This window comes from Dermacentor silvarum, chromosome 8, assembly GCF_013339745.2.
Source record: "Dermacentor silvarum isolate Dsil-2018 chromosome 8, BIME_Dsil_1.4, whole genome shotgun sequence".
In the NCBI taxonomy this organism is placed as follows: Eukaryota; Metazoa; Arthropoda; class Arachnida; order Ixodida; family Ixodidae; genus Dermacentor; species Dermacentor silvarum.
Genome location: NC_051161.1, coordinates 124,209,484 through 124,231,846, shown reverse-complemented (window position 1 = coordinate 124,231,846; position 22,363 = coordinate 124,209,484). Strand labels below are relative to the sequence as shown.

Genomic DNA, 22,363 nt, shown 5'->3' with positions numbered 1-22,363 from the left:
AAGGCACGGAAGTATAAAAACGTATTTAACTTGTCAACGGGCAATGTTGACTCCCCCCCCCCCCTAAATTAGGAGCGATAATTGCATGTGAATGGCTCGCCTTACGACATCTGGGCTCATTTTCATGATGAACCAACTTTTTGAGGGCTACGATCTGGAGCGTCAGAATTTATCTTGAACATATTTGCGCTTCTCCGCACGAAGGGGGCTGCCCTGTTGCGCGACGTTCTATATATGCATATACTATATATATTCTATATATATATATATGCATATGTCCTATATATGTTCTATATGTTCTATATATGCATATGTCCTCCTCACTTCCGGTGTCTATTTAGGTTCGCAGATTTTTGTGAGATTTTCAGGGAAAAATGTCAAGATTGCAAGGATGAAATGCGAAGTACATTATTTCAATCCTGTTGATTGCTGCAGCAAAGCATTACGTGCAATGCGTTGGACGCTGGAACTTTATCTGGTCAGTTTGGAGCTGGTTGGCATGCAATAACACAGGGTAAATTTAAATAAAGAAAATACAGTGGTTAGCAGTGCACAGTCAGCCATTGTGCAACTGTGTGTGGAAGCAGGTAATGATGGCACCCCATTTTTCCTGCAACTGTAGCTTATGCAACCGTAACCTTTACCGGGAAACGCATGCGGCGAACGCTACGTGCTTCGCTTTGTTCGAACGCGTCTCATCATCTATCATGTGACTTTGACACTTGTTCTGTGATTTTCTTAATTGAAACCAATGCTGCGGTGTGTCTTGCATGCGTAATTCCAAAGGAGATAGGCACTTTTCACTTCAATTCGTGGAATGGTTTTCTGTCGACTGTTTTGTCGACGGAGACGGAGATATCCCGGGATCCGAGTTATATACAGCTTCGCTGAAAAAACTTCGTCTTCATTCACCTTTGCATTGTCGTCCTCACTGCTCTCGTCTTCAGAGCTAAAACCTACCAGAGGTGCCAAAAAGCAAGGGATAACTATAGTGTCTTTGTCACTATCGGAGAGGTCGATATACGAAGAGTTCCCTGTGGCTATTCGTTTGCAGAATATTATCTGCCGTATCATACGACAACCTAGCCGGTTTTCTGAACGAAAAAATAAAAGAACTTTTAATGTACAAATTGGGAAAAAGACCAGAACGGCTAAAGATACGCAACGCGAACACGAAAAGGGCGCGCGGTGCGTCAGTCCTCTGGTGATCGAACCGGTACGTTAAAATAGAGCGCGTTGAGTGTTAGCATCGCAAATGGTGGGCATTCAAAATAAAACGAATACCGAAAAAAATTAAGCGCCCAAACAAATAGCCAGAACTCGGGAGGATATATTATACGACCAGCTCAAGAAGGCTAGGTGACTATTGTCGCCGCCACGTTTCCAAGGGGATGGCACAATAAATTTGCCTAAGCGTCATAAATATGACCCACACTTGTTTTACTCTGGGAAAGCTGACTGCTCGCTCGCACCTTCGAATGTTCACTGGCGTTATAATTCTACAGCTATACGGCCGAAACTAATTTTTTTTGTTCGTGCCTGTAATATTTGCGCAAGCGATATCGCGCCCTCTAAGCACCATCTCTCTCAGCAGCAACTAGCTTCGCAAAGCCACATATTATGATAACATAATTTCTGTCAAATTTGCAGCTCAACACTTTGTTTCAGCTGTTTTCTTTGTTAAGCCAGAATATATGCACGTGTTTATTATTGAATGCAAGAAAAGCGCGTACATTGCTTCAGCACTAAAAATAATCAACAAAACGAGTAATGTTTATCCCATTCTGTGTAAACGTGCTTGCTGGTCGTTATGTGATTGTAAAGTAACTTCAGAAGACATTAGGCCACCAGGTCTCTAAGGAGCTTTGAAACAGCTTGAACGTATCACCTTGGGGTTTGAAAGGACGTTTTCAGTGCTATGCTGGATAAAAAAGCAGATGACATTTAGATGTGATAGAAATAACCTTGTCACGGCGGATATGTTGTTAACCTTGGCTTTAGTGGACAATTAAGCAGAGCGAGACAGCTGTCATATGAGCTGTCCTCATTTTAACACGAAAGTGTTTTATGCCGGGGTCCACCAAGACTTCACTGACGTATTTCCGTCACGGAAATACGTCATAGAACATAATACAAAGAAAGAAACCAGAAGAAAAAGTTCCACAAACATGCAAAATTTGGGAATCGAACCCACGACCTCTCGGTCCGCGACGATAGATCGCCGAGCGTTTAACCCATTGCGCCACAAACGCATTTGCAGAGAGCTACACAGACGCGCCTTATATATCTAACACTCCTCCGTGTACCCGCGCTCTTGTTCGGGGCGGTGCCGCCGCCTACGAGCAGAAAAGAGAAGTACTGCATTATGACACTAACGCGCACCGACAGTGAACGCTTCGGTGGTCTCACCACTACGACGCCTCGATGCCAGCATTCGAAGGGACGCTGGCATCAAGAAGCACTACCAACGCCACCTAGGTGGCGTTGCTAGGTGGCGTTGGTAGTGGCGTTCACCGTACTCAGCACAGTTTTCATTAATATACAGGCAAAAATGCAGTCCATTCTTCTTCGAAAACTATGTTGCTCTGTGACACTTGTTCGAGGCTGCTTGCCATCTGTGCAACTGGTGTTTGAATAAGCTACTTCGTACATTCCATGAAACGGTAAGCGGGCGGATGTAGAAGATATCTCTCCTGCTGTGTAGGTAAGAATATTGCGTTGTTCTCTTCGCTAATTTTCGACGCCTAAAATATTGGCCATTTTCTCCTGAGACTACTCGTTAGCCCATGTCTTTTCTGTACCAAGTTTATAAATTCTGGTCACCAAAAAATATGACCGCCATCCCGCCCTGCGAACGCGAAGCTGGATATTCACGGCAGTGGCAGCGACGGCGACATTCTGGAAGTGGCAGCGACGGCGAATGCAAGGTGACTGACGAGGCTCCATCGTATTTTGCAGGTTGGTGTTGTATCTCTTTTGTACTGAGTTCACGCATGCATTGTCGTCGCTGTTGCTGCCAAGTGTTGAACATGCAATGTACGTGCGGTATCTTCTCTTGAAGGTTCTTATTTTTGTGTAAACCGATCAGGTTAACTGGGCCGATACCTAAGTGTGAGTTATGGAAGACGGCCTTGGTGACGTGGCGAAGGCCCTTGGGGAGTAACCGGGCAGCATTAAGGAAGTTGCGAAGGTTCTGACGGATCTGGTAGGGAAACTGGGTGCTTTTCCGAATGAAAATGACAATGGGGGTGGCAAAGGTCGAGGGTTGCAATGCTGTAATTCGTGCTGAACTTTTTGGAATCCGAGATTTTCTCACCCTCAATAATGAAGGCTTTGAGAAATTCAAGAAAGACGTTGCTGACTTTCGTAGTGAACTCAAGAGGCAAAGGCCCAGATTGACCAGTCCAGAAAGGAAATTGAAGAGTTTAGAAGGGAACTTGGTATTTCAACCAAGCAAATTGTTGACATCAAACAGTATAGTAGAAATATGAACCTCGAGATCAAATGTCTTCCACTTGTCGAAAATGAAGTCCAAATGAAAAGAGGGGAGGAAATTGCTATGTACCTCGGCGTTGAACTGCGCGAGGGTGGCGTTAAGATCGCCCACCGGGTACAGTCAAAAGAGAAACAGAGGCCTAATGTAGTTGTTAAGATTTCCATGAGGACTGCTCGAGATCGTGTGCTCTCTGCGGCTGTGAAGACAGCTGAATACTAGGAACTTTGGTTTTGAGGCTAATGAGCCAATTTTATGTGAACGAACATCTTTGCATTGAGAAGAAAAAACCTCTTTGACAAGGCACTATTTGTGAGGAAAGAGAAGAACTGGAAATACGCTTGCTTTTCACAAGGCCATGTGCTCATTCGGAAGGCGGACAAATCGCCTGTTGATCACATAACTTGCGAGGCGGACTTGTCCCGCATCGGTTTACCATACTAATGCTCGTTAGCTAAGAACAGTTTTTCTTTTTGTTTAAGTATGGATTTCCAATCTTCCCACCTTGATAAGTTGATCGGAAAGAATAACACTTGTTCTATATTTTACTGCAATTTTCGCCGTATTCATAAGAATTTAAACTCCTTGGTTGCATGTATTTCACGTAATAAATCATCGTTTGACCTACTTGATGTCTCGGAATGGCATGACATTAAACACGTAGAGCCCATCTGGTGTAGAAAACGCTCTTTTCTCTTTATCCTCCTCATGCAACGGTATCTGCCACTAGCCGGAACGCAGATCGAGACTCAAGAAGTACTCGGCACCCTCCAGGGAATCCAAGGCATCGTCTATTCGCGGCATAGGGTATACATCCTTGCGTATGATCTTGTTGAGTAGTCGGTAGTCGACACAAAATAGCACAGAGCCATCCTTTTTGCGAGCCAAAACAACGGGGGATGACCGAGGGCTACCAGAGGGGCGTATTATGTTCCGTTGGATCATGTCGGTGACGTTCTCGCCAAAGACTTTCCTCTCCGCTAGCCAGACGCGATACGGTCTACGGCGCATGATGGATGTACCATCTTTCTCTATCTGTTGCGTCGTATTCGAATTCTTTCCCAACGAAGTAGAATGTGCGTCAAACGAAGCTTCATGTTTTTGGAGTAAAGCAAGCAACTGTTGTTACAGTGAAGGTGTCAAGCGGGAACTGATGGAAGCTGCAAGAGCTAAAGGAGATGCGGCCTGTCGCATAGAAGGAACTGCAGAGGAAGCTGCTTTAAAGGAAACAACAGAGAAATACTCCGATTCAGTGGCGCAAGCCAATGTAGTGCCTTTAGGTATGGGACTCTTTTGAGATGTCGAGTTTGTAGCGTAGAGAAGTGCAGAAACATTGGCAAACCGAACCAGCCATGATGCAAAGGCTATCCCTCTTGCGAGACAGCGTGCAGATGGTAGTACGAGCATGTCACCGCGGTCAATGACGTCAGACATGATAGTAACAACTCTCTGATGGCGAGGATGTACCGCGGTATCTTAGGCAGCAAGCAAGTGAAGTGGTGCGTCTGCTGCATGAAGTGAATAGGTCGTGTCGGTCATGTGGAGAACGCGTTGGCGGCAGTAGATGGAGGCGGAGGCCGTAGAAAGAAAATAACATCCCAATGTGAGCTGTTGGGTACACGAACTTAGCACTGCAAATTGTACATAATGCTGATGTCGATCGATGTAAATACAAGCAGTGCACGTGATGGTAGGTCGAATGGCGGCCCCTTGAGCAGCGAGTAGTGTTGGTCTATCATAGGGGGTCGTAACTTGCCGGAGTCGCGAACAGAATTCAGTCGCGAACAGGTGAATAACTGAAACACTAGCACCAGTCTCTATCAAAGCTTCCACTTGTAAACCTTCTACAACCAATATCATATTGCATGGACGAGCTGAAGGAATTTCTGTCCTGCGTTCGATGCAGCTTTTCCCAAAAAGCTGCATAATTTAGTTTTCCGGACGACGTTCGTTGAATTGAGAAGCAGGTCTAAGTGGACGTAGAGCGGTGTTCGCAGAACGGTAAGTCGGAGCCGTCTGGGACGCCACAGTTGGCGATGGAGAGCGGTCGTGCGGTGGAGCATAAGGACGGCGTTGGTCATGTAGGCTCTCTAGATGTTGGGAAGTAGCTCCGGGCGAAAAGTCATCCCGTTCGTATACGTCATATCCGCGACGCTCGTCTTGCAGGCTCTTGCGGCAAAAACGTGCTATGTGGCCACGATAGCCGCAGGAGTAGCAGATTGCGCTGATCATTGCTTGTAACGAGGAGTCGTAGGCGGTAGTGTTTGCAGTGGTGTCTTGCTGCATCTGTTACTGATTCGAGTTTGTCAAGGCGCTCGCAAGTAGTGACAATATCAGAGACGGTAGCGGGGTTCTTGATGGCTAATGCATCGAAAGCGATAGCTCCGATGCCTTTGAGGATGTGGCGAACCCTGTCTGATATGGTCATGGCCGCGTTCACGCGTCGACGAAGAGCAAGCACATCCTCGATGTACGACATATAAGAATCCCCGAGTTGCTGCTTGCGAGTATCGAGCGGCTTTTTTTGCGAGGGCGGACATTTTTGTGGACTACCCGTGGCAGTCTTTGAATGAACTGAATGAGTTGCTAGCGGGGTCTGCCTTTTATATATGAAAGCGTGGTGACGTCACTCAATATATATATATATATATATATATATTGTAATGTGGAGAAGCAGACAGACAAGCGGCCTTCCGCCAGAACGCCTTGTTTACTTCGTCTCCTCTTCTTCGCTCCGCTCCTCCCTTGGCTCTGCCGTGCACTTTTAACACGAAAGTGTTTTATGCCGGGGTCCACCAAGACTTCACTGACGTATTTCCGTCACGGAAATACGTCATAGAACATAATACAAAGAAAGAAACCAGAAGAAAAAGTTCCACAAACATGCAAAATTTGGGAATCGAACCCACGACCTCTCGGTCCGCGACGATAGATCGCCGAGCGTTTAACCCATTGCGCCACAAACGCATTTGCAGAGAGCTACACAGACGCGCCTTATATATCTAACACTCCTCCGTGTACCCGCGCTCTTGTTCGGGGCGGTGCCGCCGCCTACGAGCAGAAAAGAGAAGTACTGCATTATGACACTAACGCGCACCGACAGTGAACGCTTCGGTGGTCTCACCACTACGACGCCTCGATGCCAGCATTCGAAGGGACGCTGGCATCAAGAAGCACTACCAACGCCACCTAGGTGGCGTTGCTAGGTGGCGTTGGTAGTGGCGTTCACCGTACTCAGCACAGCGGAGCGTGGCCTCCGCAATTAGCTCTGAAAATGTTTCTGAAGTTGATCGCGGAGGCTGCAATTACGACGCGCTGTACGCGCTGATTTGACTCGGTGACGATTCAGTTACGTGCTTTGTCTTGCGCGTTGTATTAGTGTGTCAGTTACGTGCTTCGTCTTTCGCGTTGTGCTAGCGTGTGCAGCGTAGTGCAGCTTCCATATGCACGACGGTTGCTCATGGTCATCGACGTTGGTAGTCGTGATGGAGGAGACGTGCCACCAGGCGTCAGCGTGGGTGCATCAACGCCTAAGGGCGCTTTAGCCACAAAACACCAATAGACATTATATATCAATGTGCAATAAACATTACACTACTTCTGTGAAGACACGTTTCACTTTCGTGTTCTATACCGATTCCTATATAAGAGGGATCAACCACATTTTTTCCTTACACTCGGCCACGCTGCAAGTCTTGCACAGTTTCTTGCCAGACGCTACGTAATCTTGAACTGCACCTAAATTTTGGCAAGTGTTTTTTGATTCTGAGAGATTTCACGAAGCTGGGGGCGCATCGTCTGCCTTCTAGACCAGAACACCCGATCAAACCAGCGAGGACTCTTGCCTAATTGTTGGGCACACGGCGCTATTTTCTGTACTTCTCTCCTGAAGTAGCTACTGGTTCTTCGTTTCTTGGAAGGCGGCTCTTTTGTTCGCGTCTCTGGCACGAACTAAGTTGTGGTAGAACCCGGTAGTTGGTTTAACACGCCTTAGTGTCATATGGTGCTCGCAGCTCGGCGGTCGCTTTCGGCAGGCTTGGCATGTTGTCATGTAAGAGCGAATATTGCTTTGCATTCTCGGCCTCGAAAATCGTTCTTGCAATTTGTACAGCGTGGCTCACTGCCCAATGTGATCTTCCTCCTTGTAGGCATGGGTGGTGCGCCCTACTTTCGAATCCATAGAGCTTGGGAGTACGATGACATATCGCTCCTCTCTCTGATTCTTCTCCTAGGGCTGGCGGTCCAAAATTCCGTCTCGAATTACAAATTTCGAGTCTCTGCTCGGCTTTTCGAGAGAGGCAGTGATTGATTTAACGTCTCTGTCATCGCTTTGCGCTTCGGATATACTCCGCTTGTAACCAGCAATGTACGATATGTTGTCTTGATAAGCGTGATCCTCATTCTCACTGTGTGTGCTGGCGGTGCCAGCATGGTTGAAGACTTCTGTGTTGTGGTGGTTGGTCGCCGACGACAGAGTATTCATGGCTGACCGTTCAGCGTCTGTGTCCACAGCAGGACATAAGCCGTCAATTTTGTCGGCGTGCACTTGAACCAGTGGTAGATCGCGCGTCTCGTAGTAAGCCCGGTTGTGGTTCTCTTGTGGGGAGTCTGTGGGGTTTGTTGCATTGGCACCTGCCGCAGAATGTTGTAGAACCTTGACTAGATGGAGGGTGCAGGTCCCGCGAGGAGCCTGTATACAGTGTAGCGAGAGCCTGACGGCGCCGTCCCCTTTCCTGCAGCTCGGATGCTTTACAAGAAAAAAGTGCTGTTGTTTCGAGTGGTTGGGCCGCCAAAATGGCCCCATGTATAGGAATTAGCAGTCCATGCAGTACGTATTGCCGAGCCGTAGGAGAAGGCCAGGTCAGGCTACATGCACCTAGGAGCCTTAACTTGTCGTAAATGTAGACGACGACATCTTCAGATGGACCTTGGCGTAGAGTGCGCATCCGCATCAATCGGTCGTCGTATGACGAAGCGAGGCTCCCCAAAAACTGTTAGCAGTGCTTCTGGCCACTCACGTCATGACCGGTACGTCATGACCGCCTTCACGAAGCCTTCCCTCGGCATACCAACGTTTGGCACCGTCGGACCAACCGTGTCTGTCGCCCAAGGAGTCTGCAATCTTCAGCCATTGCGCAGGATCTTCTTGGAACCCATGAAACTCAGGAAGTGCTAAGTCGCACACAGGAAGCCCCCTACCATACGCGGTAGCCGATGTCAGAATCTTGGCGGCGTCTTCAAACCGTCGTGACAGTGTTGAAATGGCTCGAGTTAAATCAGCCATGGTTCCCGGTGCCAAACCGGGCAAGCAACCAGGGGCGGAAACCGCTCACACTGAGGCGGCGGCAGCGGCCGCAGTACTCGGGCTAGCTGGACCAGTGGCCAAGGGAGGATGGACGGCATTCGTTGAGCCAAGGCTGGTGGCGACCGCGGTACTCACTCCAGCCGGAAGCATGGCCATGGGAGCGTGAACAGCATCCCGTGCTGGCTGAGAGGTCGATGATGTCGTGGGGCAGTGATACAGGGCATGGGAAGTGTGGACGGCGTTCCCTGGCCACAGGAGGCACCCAGGACGGAGAGAATCCATGTCCAAGGCAGCGTGGACGGCATGCCTTGGCAGCTCGGGGATCAAGGTAGTCCCAGGTAGAGCACTGCACGGGCTCGGGCTTACACGAAAGCCTGGGCGCGGCCCGGCCCGTGGGCCGGGTAGGGCAGTTTTTTCATGGGCTCGGGCTGGGCTCGGGCACGACATGGGCTCTTTGACCCAGGCCCGAGCCGGGCTCACGGGCCGGGCCTGGGTTTTGGACTCGGACTTTCTGGTGGTGTGCATGTAACATGCAGCGAGTTATCCTCGCGCGTCTCGACTCTGAAAAACCTGTCCCCGCGGCGCAGCTGGAAGCTAGTAGTGCTACTCCTGTGTACTTCCCTTTTCTTCTTCCGTCGTATTTTGCACTGTTTTAACTGAATGTAAAAGTCCAGAAAGACTGAAGTCGCCTCAAACCAAAGGATTCCATTGTATTCTATACATAAATCAATGCAATTATTGCTTTCAGCGCGGTGTAAGCGTGTTCCCGACTTGCTGATTCTTCAAAGGCGAATTGGTAAAACGATTACTGGTAAGGTAATTCGTCACGCGGCTGAAATATGGCATTGCATCCATCTATAATTGCACGCATGTTCTCAACCGGCCGCCTTGCAGCAGCGCATTACGCTGCCCCATGGAGGAACGAGAAGCTTTCTTTTTTCATTTACTCCATCCATGCGCTGCGCTCAGGACCTGTCGTGGCGTGGAGATCAGTGGTCGTGGCTGCGCTTCGGCTAGAGTGTACTAGAATACGGTTGAGTGAGACAAGCGGCTGGGGCGGCGCATGCTTTGGGAAAATACTGTGGAGGCGTGGCGATAGAAGTGGATTGGACCGCATCAAAGTAGCGCCGTTGGAAAGTGCTGGCGATACATGGCCGATACAGGGTCAGTCATACTACTTCGCGCGCTGGTATTTACGTTCAGACTGCTCAAATAGTGTTCCTAATTTCATATGACATGGAGGAGGAAACAACTTTATTTTGCTAACTTGGCTTAGTGAGGGGTGGCTACTAGGTGATGCCTCACAGCCACCTCCTCGGCTCTTTTGATGGCCTGAAGTTGAACCTCCAGGTTCGGGTTCATAATATCGCTTCCCACGCTTCAGGCGAGGAAGCGATATTAGCGAGGAAGCCAGGAGATCTGGTGGGGGGGGGGCGGATCTTCTCTGCAGTCCCAGACAATATGATTTAGGGAGGCTATGGAACCACATAATGAGCACTGTGGGTCTGTCAAGTCAGGGTAAAAGTGTGCGTATATTTGTGGGCTGGGAAGGGGTGTGTTTGGAGTCGGCGCCAGGTGACTTCTTGTCCTTTGGTGAGCTTGGGATGAGGGGGGGGGGGGGTTTGTCCGTCTTGTGAGGCGGTAGTATTGGGCGATATCGTGGTATGTGGTAAGTGGCTCGCTTACCAGGTCCCCTGGGTCAGAGATGGGACCCACCGCTCGGCTGACGAATCCTCGAGCACACTGGTGGGCCGCCTCGTTCCCCGGGTTCCCTGCGGGAGCCGGGACCCAAATCAATTCAATTGGGGTAGGTTCTTCACTATCTTGGTGTTTAGGGGAGAGTAGGGGATGCAGTATTCGTAGCGTGGCTAGGGCCACGATTCCACGTGCAAAGTTGGATATGGCGGTCTTTGAGTCGCTGGTTATAGTTGTAAATCCGGCTGCTGCAGCGAGGGCAATGGCCGCCTCTTCTGCCTCCGCCGAGTTGAGGGCACGGACAGAACAGGCCGTCCTTGTTGGTGTTGCTCGGGGCGTAAATTGGTTGTTGTCGTTGTTGTTGATGATCTTGGGTAGGCTAATTACGCTGATTGCGTACGTGTTATGTGGAAAGGAATATTGAGCAGCGTCGACGTATGCTGCTTCGGAGTTGGACCCGTGGGTTTTGTGCAGGGCTTGAGCTCTTGCTTTCCATCTGCCGTCGTGATGACCTGCCAGCATGTTCTTTGGCAGTGGCTTGATGATGAACTTCTTTCTGATGTTGGGGGGAATGGTGGCAGGATCGTTGTGCGTTGGAGACACTTTGTGCCCCATGCGGTCTAGGATCGAACGGATTGTCTTGCTTCCCTGTAGTCGGTGAATGTGCGCCATGCGGTGTGCTTCTAGAAGCTCTTCTACGGTATTGTGTAAGCGCAGACTTAGGAGGTGCTCGGTAGGAGTGGTACGAATGAGCCCCAGCGCAGATTTGTACACTTTGCGAATGAGGCGGTCCAGTTTTGTTCTTTCAGCTTGGAGTAGATGTAGGTAGGGACTTAGTGAGCCTTCAGATGACAAAGCAGTGGATGATTTGCAGTAGCTCCTTCTCTTTCATACCTTGCTTGCGTGCCCTCACTCGGGTGATTAAATGGACCGTCTGATTCACCGCTATGGTGAGGCGATCAATGGTGATGTTGTTGTGGTGGTTCTTTTGTACAAAAAGGCCCAGGACCCTCATATGATCCACGTGAGGTATTGCAGTGTTGTTGACGTACACGTTAATGTTTGGTAGTAGGCTTTTTATTCTGCGCCATATGACATATATTTCATGTGACATGTATTTATGCCTTAAGAATAATTTTCCTTTTATTTTCTTATTTATTTTTATTGCGATTGCAATTATATGGACACTTCCACCGGATTTCTGCCGTCGCCGTCGCCGTGCGGTTCCGTATAGATAAAATCTTCGCCGCGCGCCGTGTGCCCGAGCGGAAGCGTGCGGGGACGCACGCTGTCACGGAGAGCGAACGCACTCAATCTTCCACGCGCAAGCAAGGAAGCGGGAAGCGAGTGCCGGAGGGAGCGGGGGGGGGGGGGGGGGGGCGGCATTTCTACTCTGCCAACAACCGCGCTCGTCGCTCGCTCGCACCGTCTCTTATCTCCACACGGCTCTGACCTTTCTGCGCTGTGCATTCGCCGCTCAGTTTCCATTGAAGCGATAGACCGCACGTACCTTCGCCCGCTGCGGCGTATATGCGCTTGCTGCCAGCGTTTTGACAGTCGTTGTCTGCAGTCATTCAGTGTGATCTATTCATGTTTGTTTGTGCGCGCTCACACCCCAGTTAGTAATAGTCGGGCCACATTTTCCAACGCGCGCTACACAAGCAATGCTGCCCGGATCGGCAGTGCAGCGCTACAGGTGTGTCCCTTCGCACGCGCTGCCCACGGGCAGCGCTTCTGATCAACACCACCGTTTCACACGCGCCTTCTCGTGGTCATCGAGTCTCTCTTCATGTCGGTATACTTACGCCGCAGCACACCTGCTTACTTAATCAGCTCATGTTTACTACAATTTATATTGCTACCAAAGCCGGTCACCTTACTTCGTATGACATTGCTGTGTTGCTATCGCATTTATTGCTTCACCCTTAGGGCGAAACTGTGACATTTTTTTAATGCCACTCGGTGGTCTTTTTCGGTCTCGGCCCGGGTTCGGGCTGGTTTCGAGCCGGGCTCGGGCCGGGCTCGGGCCTAAGGTAAAGGGGTGGCGGGCCGGGCCGGGCGGGTATATCGCGTCTCAGCGATATACTCCCATATCGCGTCTCAGCGACACAACGTCGTGTGATTAATGAGCATGTGGACGATATGCTTCGCCGCGAAGTGATCCGACCCTCGAACAGTCCATGGGCATCTCCTGTCTTCCTTGTCACGAAAAATGATGGCTCGGTAGGGTTCTGTGTAGACTATCGGCGCCTGAACAAGATCACTCGCAAAGATGTATACCCGCTGCCACGAATCGATGACGCTATCGGTAGCCTACAAGGAGCAGAATTCTTTTCATCTCTTGATTTACGCTCCGGATATTCGCAAGTACCCATGGCTGATGTCTATAGGCCGAAGACAGCCTTTGTCACACCCAACGGCTTATACGAATTTAACGTCAGGCCGTTTGGACTTTGTAATGCGCCAGCAACCTTTGAACGCATGATGGACACAGTTCTGCGCGGTTTGAAGTGGCACACGTGCTTATGTTATCTCGACGACGTTGTTGTGTTTGCCTCAGACTTCACCACGCACCTTCAACGCGTACGGCGTGTTTTGACGTGCTTAGCAAACGCTGGCCTCCAACTGAACCTAAAGAAGTGCCGATTTGCAGAGCAGCAGCTCATGATACTAGGTTACGTCGTCTGGAAGGAGAATCCTCCCCGATCCAGCCAAACTTCGTGCCGTCGCCGAATTCCCTAAACCGACGTCCGTCAAAGAACTGCGCAGATTCGTAGGCGCTTCATTCGTGATTTCGCCGCCGTAATATCGCCCCTGATCAAGCCCCTTGGAAGCAACGGACCCCTCCATTTATGGTCGTCCGAGTGTGACGAGGCGTTCACTAATCTCCGTCGTTTGCTGACGTCTCCTCCCATTTTGCTGACGTCTCCTCCCATAATTCAACAAAAGTCTTCACTCGAACTCAAACAACAAACTCAGATTAATTACAAAATACTTAAACATAACTATCTCAGTTTCGGAGCCTAGCTCCGCCTTAAAGTGTCTCAGCCAGTCCTAGCGATGACTCGTCAGAGTCTGGCCACCCTTGATTCGGCCTAACTGCGTAGCAATCAGGGAAGTGCGGATTCTTACGTCGGTTTGAAGTTCTTGTAGAGTCCGCGTCGATCTCGTCCGAAGCGTTGCGGGTGCCGTAGTTGCCGACGCCTCGCGGTTCCGTCGACCTGGCCGAGAACGTGGCTGGTGCCGTAGTTGCCGACGACGTGTCACTCGCCGAGTTAGGCCTCGCGTCTTGTTCGTTCGGGTTGTCGCTGATTTCGTAAATTGCCGACGACTCGTGGTTCTGTTGACCTGGCCGAGTGCGTGGCTGGAGCTCCGGTAGCCGCCGCTGACGTGTCACTTGCCTAATGAAGTGTTCTTCGCCCTCCGACGATCTGCGTGGCGGCCCGGTGCCCGGTGATTATCGGTTGAACAGGCTTGGCCGAGGAAGAGGGATTCTCGAGAAGAAGACCGGAACGACCGTGAGCAGCAGTGGCCGGTCCCAGGAGCTTCGTCCGGACGTCTCTGAGGACTATGGCTACACCTGGGCCTTGCCAGTCTCACGACTTCGTGGCCGGGTCCTCGCTCTCCCGTCGTCAGAGCATGGCTGACGAGGCGACCTTCCAGCTCAAGAGCCACGTCAATAATAATCGAACCGTGCTGTTTCTTCCACGATCACAGCTCGGTAAACGCGCCTCGCGCGCTCGCGCCGTTCGGAACGCTCCGCGAACTTCGTCCTCTTTTTCGTATACCGCTGGCGACCTTTTACATGTGACACGGTGCTAGAAGCAGCGTTCGACGCCGCGACGGCGTGCTTGGGCTGCTTGCAATGTCGTGCGGGAATTTAACGAAAAAAATGTGGTTGATCCCTCTTATATAGGAATCGGTATAGAACACGAAAGTGAAACGTGTCTTCACAGAAGTAGTGTAATGTTTATTGCACATTGATATATAATGTCTATTGGTGTTTTGTGGCTAAAGCGCCCTTAGGCGTTGATGCACCCACGCTGACGCCTGGTGGCACGTCTCCTCCATCACGACTACCAACGTCGATGACCATGAGCAACCGTCGTGCATATGGAAGCTGCACTACGCTGCACACGCTAGCACAACGCGAAAGACGAAGCACGTAACTGACACACTAATACAACGCGCAAGACAAAGCACGTAACTGAATCGTCACCGAGTCAAATCAGCGCGTACAGCGCGTCGTAATTGCAGCCTCCGCGATCAACTTCAGAAACATTTTCAGAGCTAATTGCGGAGGCCACGCTCCGCTGTGCTGAGTACGGTGAACGCCACTACCAACGCCACCTAGCAACGCCACCTAGGTGGCGTTGGTAGTGCTTCTTGATGCCAGCGTCCCTTCGAATGCTGGCATCGAGGCGTCGTAGTGGTGAGACCACCGAAGCGTTCACTGACGGTGCGCGTTAGTGTCATAATGCAGTACTTCTCTTTTCTGCTCGTAGGCGGCGGCACCGCCCCGAACAAGAGCGCGGGTACACGGAGGAGTGTTAGATATATAAGGCGCGTCTGTGTAGCTCTCTGCAAATGCGTTTGTGGCGCAATGGGTTAAACGCTCGGCGATCTATCGTCGCGGACCGAGAGGTCGTGGGTTCGATTCCCAAATTTTGCATGTTTGTGGAACTTTTTCTTCTGGTTTCTTTCTTTGTATTATGTTCTATGACGTATTTCCGTGACGGAAATACGTCAGTGAAGTCTTGGTGGACCCCGGCATAAAACACTTTCGTGTTAAAAAAAAGCGTGCCACTGCACGTTGTTATGCATATCTCTGCGGTTTACTGTAGTTCTGTTTTATGCTTTTGGCCCTCGATTCCCGGTTGTGTTGAAACAATCAGAGGTAAAAGCCCACTCATGTCGTTTCACGCTTCTGAAAATTCGCCGCTTTCCTTAAAGCAAGTGATGTAAAATTAAGCACTCAGGCGTATGGGCACTTAGGTATCCGAGTGCGGCCGGATGCCTGGCGTGACACTGAAACTATATTTTAGGTGTATTTTCTACCTGACGTATATTTCTGTTGCGACAGGTGTTCCTGCATGCACTGCAGTGCAATGAAAATTGAAGAATGTTTGTGTTGTCAGGAAGTAAACGAAGTTCTTGCAAGACAGAAAAAAAAACAGTGTATCACAGAAGGCTGCTCTCGGTGGCGGCGATTCATTCCGTTTATGAGCGAAGGTCGATGGCACCACGCCTGGCCTTAGTCGAACAGATTTGACCGGAATTACCACTGCACGCATCAGCGATAAACTCTGATGGTAATCACTGTCCCAAAAATGTTTTGAACAGAGAAGAGTGGTTCTTGAAGGTTTGAAATTACTTAGTTTCACCGATGCGATCCACTGAGCATCTTGTCTTTTCTGCCGTGGGAAATTGTGAAAGATGACGTCGTCTCGGCCGCCGGTGCTCGTACAGCCGTAAGCAGCGCGTAAGGACAGCATGGTGACACTGTATGCTTCTTAGACGGAGCTCTCCTTGCTGTAACAGTCCTTTGAAGCGTTAGCCGGAAACGCAGGGTGGAGATCTTGATCATTTGCGATAAAGGCCACGGATACAACCCGACTGACGCGCAAAACCTGCACACGCTTTCCGCGGGGCGCCTGGGACCCCTATATTGACGTCATTTCCGCTAGCGTTCCCCTTCCGCCGCCGCCGCGGGCTGAGTCCGCGAGCCGCGGTGGGCGGAGCATAGCTGCGATTTTAATTCTTAATTACGCCGCCGCTACTTGTATGATGGAAAAACAAAACTTCGTACCGGGGATTTCAAGTGCCTGCGCTTCAGAAAAACGTCACTTTTTAGAAATCTAAAACCTGTTCAGTTTCCCTTTAAGTCGTGCACCTGCCTCACTCCTCCTCTTCACCTCGCATCCGCTAGGCGATGCTATTTTTATACTTTGCATTCACGCGAAGCTATTGTACAGCTGGTAGGGGGTATAGCCCATGGGGTATAGGTTTATGCATCAAAATTTTCTGGCCAACAAGAGGTATACAGCTTCGCTGCAAAAACTGATTTTGTGAATTAGTGTGAGTTTTGAATGATCTAAGAAAGCTTTCGAATATCTCTCGCTGCATCCTTTGATCAGGAAAGATCTTGGGCAACAATTTTATCCTTGCTTTGTTTGTTACGCCGGTGCAGCAGACATTATGGCTGGTGTGACAGCATCGAAGATGAGACCGGCACCTTACACAAGTCTGCATGCAGCTGATCTATACGCCGCGAGTAATTCCTTCCGATATGAAGAGACTGGTGATGTACTACAGGTAAGCCGCTTATGTTCATTATAGATAGCTGTGCCTTTTTCAACTTGTTGGAGTACGATAACGAGTCAGTCAACTCTATATGAGCTTCCTATTGTTTGTAGTACAGCGGCGTTTTTAACCGTTGTCAAAATCCCTTTAGGTCGGCATTATATACACCGATATTGCGGCAGCGCTCACACGTGCATGTACCATGCTGCGTGAGATGGTCCGTGTAAATAAAAGAGGTGGTCGATGTCACTACATTAAAATTGAATTATGCAGTTAAAGCGCCAAAACCACGATATGGTTATGAGGCACGCCGTAGTGGGGGATTAATTTTGACCGCCATTCTTTAAGGTTCACTTTCATGGATTGGTGCACATTCTTAACCGTGCACTCAATGCGAGGCACACGAGCCTCCCTGCATTTCGCCTCCATTCAAATTGAGATTAAAAATGAAATTATAGTGCTTTACGGGCCCAAACCACGTTCTGATTATAAGGCATGCTGTAGTTGGGGACTCTGGAATAATATGAATCACCTGGGTTTCTTTAATGTTCGCCTAAGTCCAAGTACAAGGGTGTTCTCGCATTTCGGCCCTTCGAAATGCGGCCTCCGTGGCACACATTTGATCGCAGGACCTCGTGCTTAGCAGCCCAACACTGAAGCCACTACGCTGGCTCGTTTCGTTTCACTGTAAATGGAACCCAAGACAGCAGGGCTTACCGAGAAAAAATCTCTCAAATTTCGGTCAAAATGTTTATTACCATAACAAAAGCTTTTCGGTTTTGCGCAGTTTGCCTTTTACATTACACGGCCACCAGATGAATGCGCCTTTTTTTTTATCTTTGCGGCTTTTCCGCCTGCCTGTTCTTCAAACATATTACAGCGCTTAAGCGCGAGGTCAATCTGTCGGAAGACGTTTATTTTTCACCCATAGAAACGTTCAATGTATATTTGGCACTTAGAAGGCACAGAAAGTGTGGTCGTTTTTCTTTGGGGTTACTTTGGGGTTTGTTTAACATGTCTGCCCGTTTTAACATGTAACATATCTTGAAACAGTGTTTCCGTCGTTTGCTTGGATATCGGTAGTATTCACTAGAACATTCACAATCTGTAGAAGGGGCCGCTGGGAAGCAATGTATATGTCACTTTTATGGTAAAAAAAAAGTGGTTAGCATGCATATACCATGAATCCCCTAGACGGTACGCTCAATTTGGTGAGAAGTATTTTTCACCTTAAGAAAGCGCGAAGTTAGGTTCTTGGTCACATTCCTGACCTCCCCTGTAAGCTCAATATTTTTACAGCCTTTATAACAACTCCTAATTCTATTACATCGTGCTCTCAAAAGTGCAAACTACTCGGAAAAAAGTGCGCAGCAAAGCTTCGGGTTTCTAGTAATCACAATACGGATACTCTTCCGCTCATTTTATCCGAGTGGATTCTCAGAAAATAACTATAGCCTGTTATTTACGTTCCACTCTTTACACACTGCTTGCCGTTTGATGTTTGAACTTTCCTCAGGCTTTCCAGTCAGCCTTTGTTATTCAGAATAATGACAACTTCCAATATTTGGACGTTGGCTGTGGAACCGGACAATTCACTCATGACTTCATCTTGCCCAGCTGCCAGCCATGCCGCAGGTAACGCCTTTTTTGTTTAAAGTATATGCTTTTACCTCCGGCACCATATACCTAGCTAGCTATCTGCTGATACCTTCATTGTCTAGGCTTCTCGATTAAGCAGCTCTGAGGAGCACAGTTATGAGTGCAACGCCAGACCATAAGCAGAATGGTGCACCGAACTTGAGGCTTTAGCGAAAGCAAAAGGTACATGATTGTTGTATATAGGCACATCATTCCTGGTTTATTTCATTGTCACCAATGTACCGCCCACCACTACCGCGTGGCAAAGCTCCTGTGTATCAACGTCACAAGCTTGCATGCTTTCACGCTGTGCGCCCACAATGTATGCGCGTACGGCTGTGCATCCAGCATTCCTTTCACGTTCTTTTCGCGAACCACCCTTATCGTGTTCAAAAGCACGACAACTTGAGTTGCTAACAACTAAGCGAGCATGCGCCAGGGAAACACTGTCCAGACATAATGTGTACTTCGTCACGGCCACTGTATTTCTGGGCAAGAGTATCGTGGTCTCGGCGGCATGCGATCTGAGCCAATGAACGCACTTTGACGCCTCCGGAAGAGTCGAGCGACTTCGGCACGGCAGTGTGATTCCCATGGCTGCGATCTGCGAGCAATTTCGCCGTAAAGAGGACGCTTGAGTTACCGCTGTTTCTGATGCAGCATAAGCAGTAGCTTGCCGCTGGTCACAAGCCGCCGCGTGTATTGGTACGTACAGTAGCCCCTCTTTCCGCCACCTATGTGCTACAAACGATTCACCGCGCACTGCTGGCAGAAGAAAGCTCTTAAGCGAGTAATAACCTTGTAGGTGAAGTGCTGTGAATTGTCGCGTGGTTTAAATTAGCTATCTTTACTTACGACGCAGATAATATTACACTGTAACCGCGTGGAGCCTTGCTGTTCCGTTCTCATGCCCAGTACCTCATAACTCCATTTGTGCCATGACTGGCCGTAAGAAACCCGTTTTGTTTTTCGCGCGTCACACCGAAGATAAGACTTGCATATGTCTTGCTCGATAGTGCAGGGTGCTCTATACAGCGAACTTGTGCTGTGGTATCAATGGGCAAGCTGCATTTTTATTACGGGAACCAGCGTCTACGGAAGTAGTGAAGCTAGCCGGAAGTTTCCAGAAACTCCTCAGGTGTCGCTGGATTTTTTCAATGTTTCCCATCAGTACCGTCGGTTCCTTTGAGGACCACGTAGAACTATGTCAATGTGTTAATTTGTTTGCTGAGAACTTCTGTTCGCACTAATTCAACAAGGAAACCAAGTCGCACAATAAAGATGTCCCTGGAATGTTGGGATATCTGATGTCCTCTAGTACCGTACCTGAAAGCAGGTGCAACGAACAAACAAAAGAAGGAAGAAAGTTTGAGTTGCGCATAAGAAACGGGCATAAAATTTGTAGCGTAGCAATGTGTTGGAATAGTACCGAAAGAGGGATCATGAGTGGTGTAAGCCTGCTGAGAGGGAATTTTGAACACGCGATAGCCGAACTCTGTAGCGAACAACAAAGTTCACTGGTTTGTATAGCCCCTATAATGGCGCATTGAGGTACAATGTCACCGAGCAGTAAAAATTCGTCTGGCTATCTTTGTTCACGTGTTCAGGTTTAATTTTGACCCTTTATATTGTGCTCAGCCACCAGAAACCATTTACGCAAGCGCAAGGACTAGGCTGTGTACGCGCGTCTCGAGAGGGCCCACCTGGTTGGTTGTTTACCCATGCGAATAGCGGGAGAAAAGCAAAGTCATTATGTCTCTGAACGTATCTGAGCACAAATAAATAAATGTCTTCAAGTGAGTTAGTCTGCTCTTGCGGCCTATGTATTGGGGTGGCACATGCGGCTTCTGCAAAAGACGCTGCTGAAATAACTGAAACAAAATTCGCGGACGTCATACCGACTTAGGCTAGCGCAAATATTTGTGACCTACAGTATAGGTAGCTCGAGAGACATTAAGGACAAATTTAAAAGGATCCAACAATATGGCCCATCACCCCCTCCTCCCCTTCGCGTTCTGTAAGAAATTTCATTTGACGTGAACACAGGTGCTACCGTAACTTATTCGCACGATTTGCCGATCGCAACTACCGGAGAATTCGCCTTTGCTATAGTTGTTCGCGCTGACCGTCTAATTGCATATATCGCGAACAAATAAAAGTGTCGGTCAGACAGTCGGTCAGGATGCTAACACAATAATAGCTGGTTATGTCCTTTTATTCGCTTTACTATTTGATTGTACAATTTTTCATAAGCCACGGTTCTCAGTTGCAGCGCGTAGAACAAATGGACACATCGCACCAGTTTACTGCAGCATTACGTCGTCTGACTGAAGCTGTACTCGAAAGCGGGGCTGCTGCAAAACTCCTAAAAGCACACGTGAAGATAGTTCACTGGATGACCGAGAGCAAATGCAATCACAATGCTTGTTTCCAGGCGCGTCGACGTTGAGAAGGGCGCATGTTTGTCGAAAAGCAGATGTTCTGTAGTGCCTTTCAGGTGACCCTTTCAATTTGCCACACGTTCGAACCTGCAGATGACGTGTACTGCAACACGGTGCGTGGAAAAACCGTGCCCATCAACGCACCAGCCGTCTCGCTCTTTAGTATGGCACGCTCTTGCACCGGCGGCAGGCCATATGTGCTTCAACATTCGGTGCGTGGAGCCCTATGTGCCGTCCATCCCTGCACAGCCCGGTGACGGAGCAAGCGTGCCTACCTTGCCCGCCTAATTGACAACCGTACCACACGCATATACATACCGGCTCATAGGCTACCTCATGACTGTTTTCCACAGTGAAACTGTTGGTGCAGCATTTTGGACCCTTCAGAACCTGAATAAATCCTATTGCTACTTGGCATAGATGCTGTCTGCGTCTTCCCGCTGTCTTTCTTTCTCAGCGCTAAAATGTTATCCAAGTTATGCAACATTTATGTAACTGTGCTGCAGGCTCGTGGCCGTGGATGCCTCTATACCCATGTTGGAGTACGCCAAGCAACATTTCCCACACAAGCTCATCAAGTACGAGCACTTGGATATTGAAGGTGACGTCTCAAGCTTCGTCGAAGCACATGGGCCCTTTCACAGGGTATATTCATTCAAGCTTTTACACTGGGCAAAGGACCTACACCGTGCCCTTGCCAACATTTCGGAGCTAATGATACCTGGCGGCGAGTGTCTACTTGTATTTTTGGCTCGTGCCTTTGTCTTCGAGAGCTTCAGGCATCTGAGTACCACGGATCCCTGGAGGAAGTACGCTGATGTAAGCACGCACTGTCGTAAATGTGCGACTCGTTAAATTTTCAATGAATCATGAGAGTATGCGGTTTACAATAACAATTCATTACAACTCTGTTACTGAGGAAGTAATTAATATATGTGTTTCACGCAATGCTACACAATCCGTTCCTTACCCGCGGTATTGTTTCAAGAGATTAATCATTATGATTTTATTGCGTAAGCATTCTTAGGATACTTCACGCTATTTCTAGAGGCTATGTATCTATCTCTCTATGTTTGTATACATGTACCTTTGTTTAAATATTTGTACGTAACCGCTTTCCCGCCTACCTGGGTCACTGGGTAGTTCGTGGTCGGATGGGTAGCGCATCGCGCTACTGTGCTGAGGAAACAAAGTTCGAAACAAGCCTTCGGACCAACATGGGTCATTGAGTATGTTGCGACATTTACATCTCTGACGGTCTTCGACGAATCTATTTCATGCCAAGATGGGCCATTGCATGTGCGGGACAGAGCGGGTACCGCTGTTAAGAAACTCATTGACGCCAACTTGGTGCACTCGATATGTGCCACTCAGTCTGCGCTGCACTTCAACGAACCTCTTTGATGCCGACTTGGGTCGCTGGGTATTTTCCAGTAGGTGTGCAGCGCTTCCATAAACGTATTTCAAGCCATGCAGATTAGGTAGGTA

General features: G+C 49.0%; 1 protein-coding gene across 1 annotated transcript in view; it reads left to right on the top strand.

Annotated features, from left to right (window-relative positions):
- The first annotated feature begins 2,897 nt into the window (after positions 1 to 2,897).
- The window catches only part of LOC119462389 (juvenile hormone acid O-methyltransferase-like), a 40,531-nt gene continuing 21,065 nt past the window's right edge, over positions 2,898 to 22,363 (top strand). The window contains exons 1-4 of the mRNA XM_037723734.2: positions 2,898 to 2,958; positions 16,687 to 16,808; positions 18,313 to 18,431; positions 21,382 to 21,694. Coding sequence (XP_037579662.1) covers positions 16,692 to 16,808; positions 18,313 to 18,431; positions 21,382 to 21,694 — 549 coding nt within the window. The 5' untranslated portion in view covers positions 2,898 to 2,958; positions 16,687 to 16,691. The remainder of the gene's footprint in view (positions 2,959 to 16,686; positions 16,809 to 18,312; positions 18,432 to 21,381; positions 21,695 to 22,363) is intronic.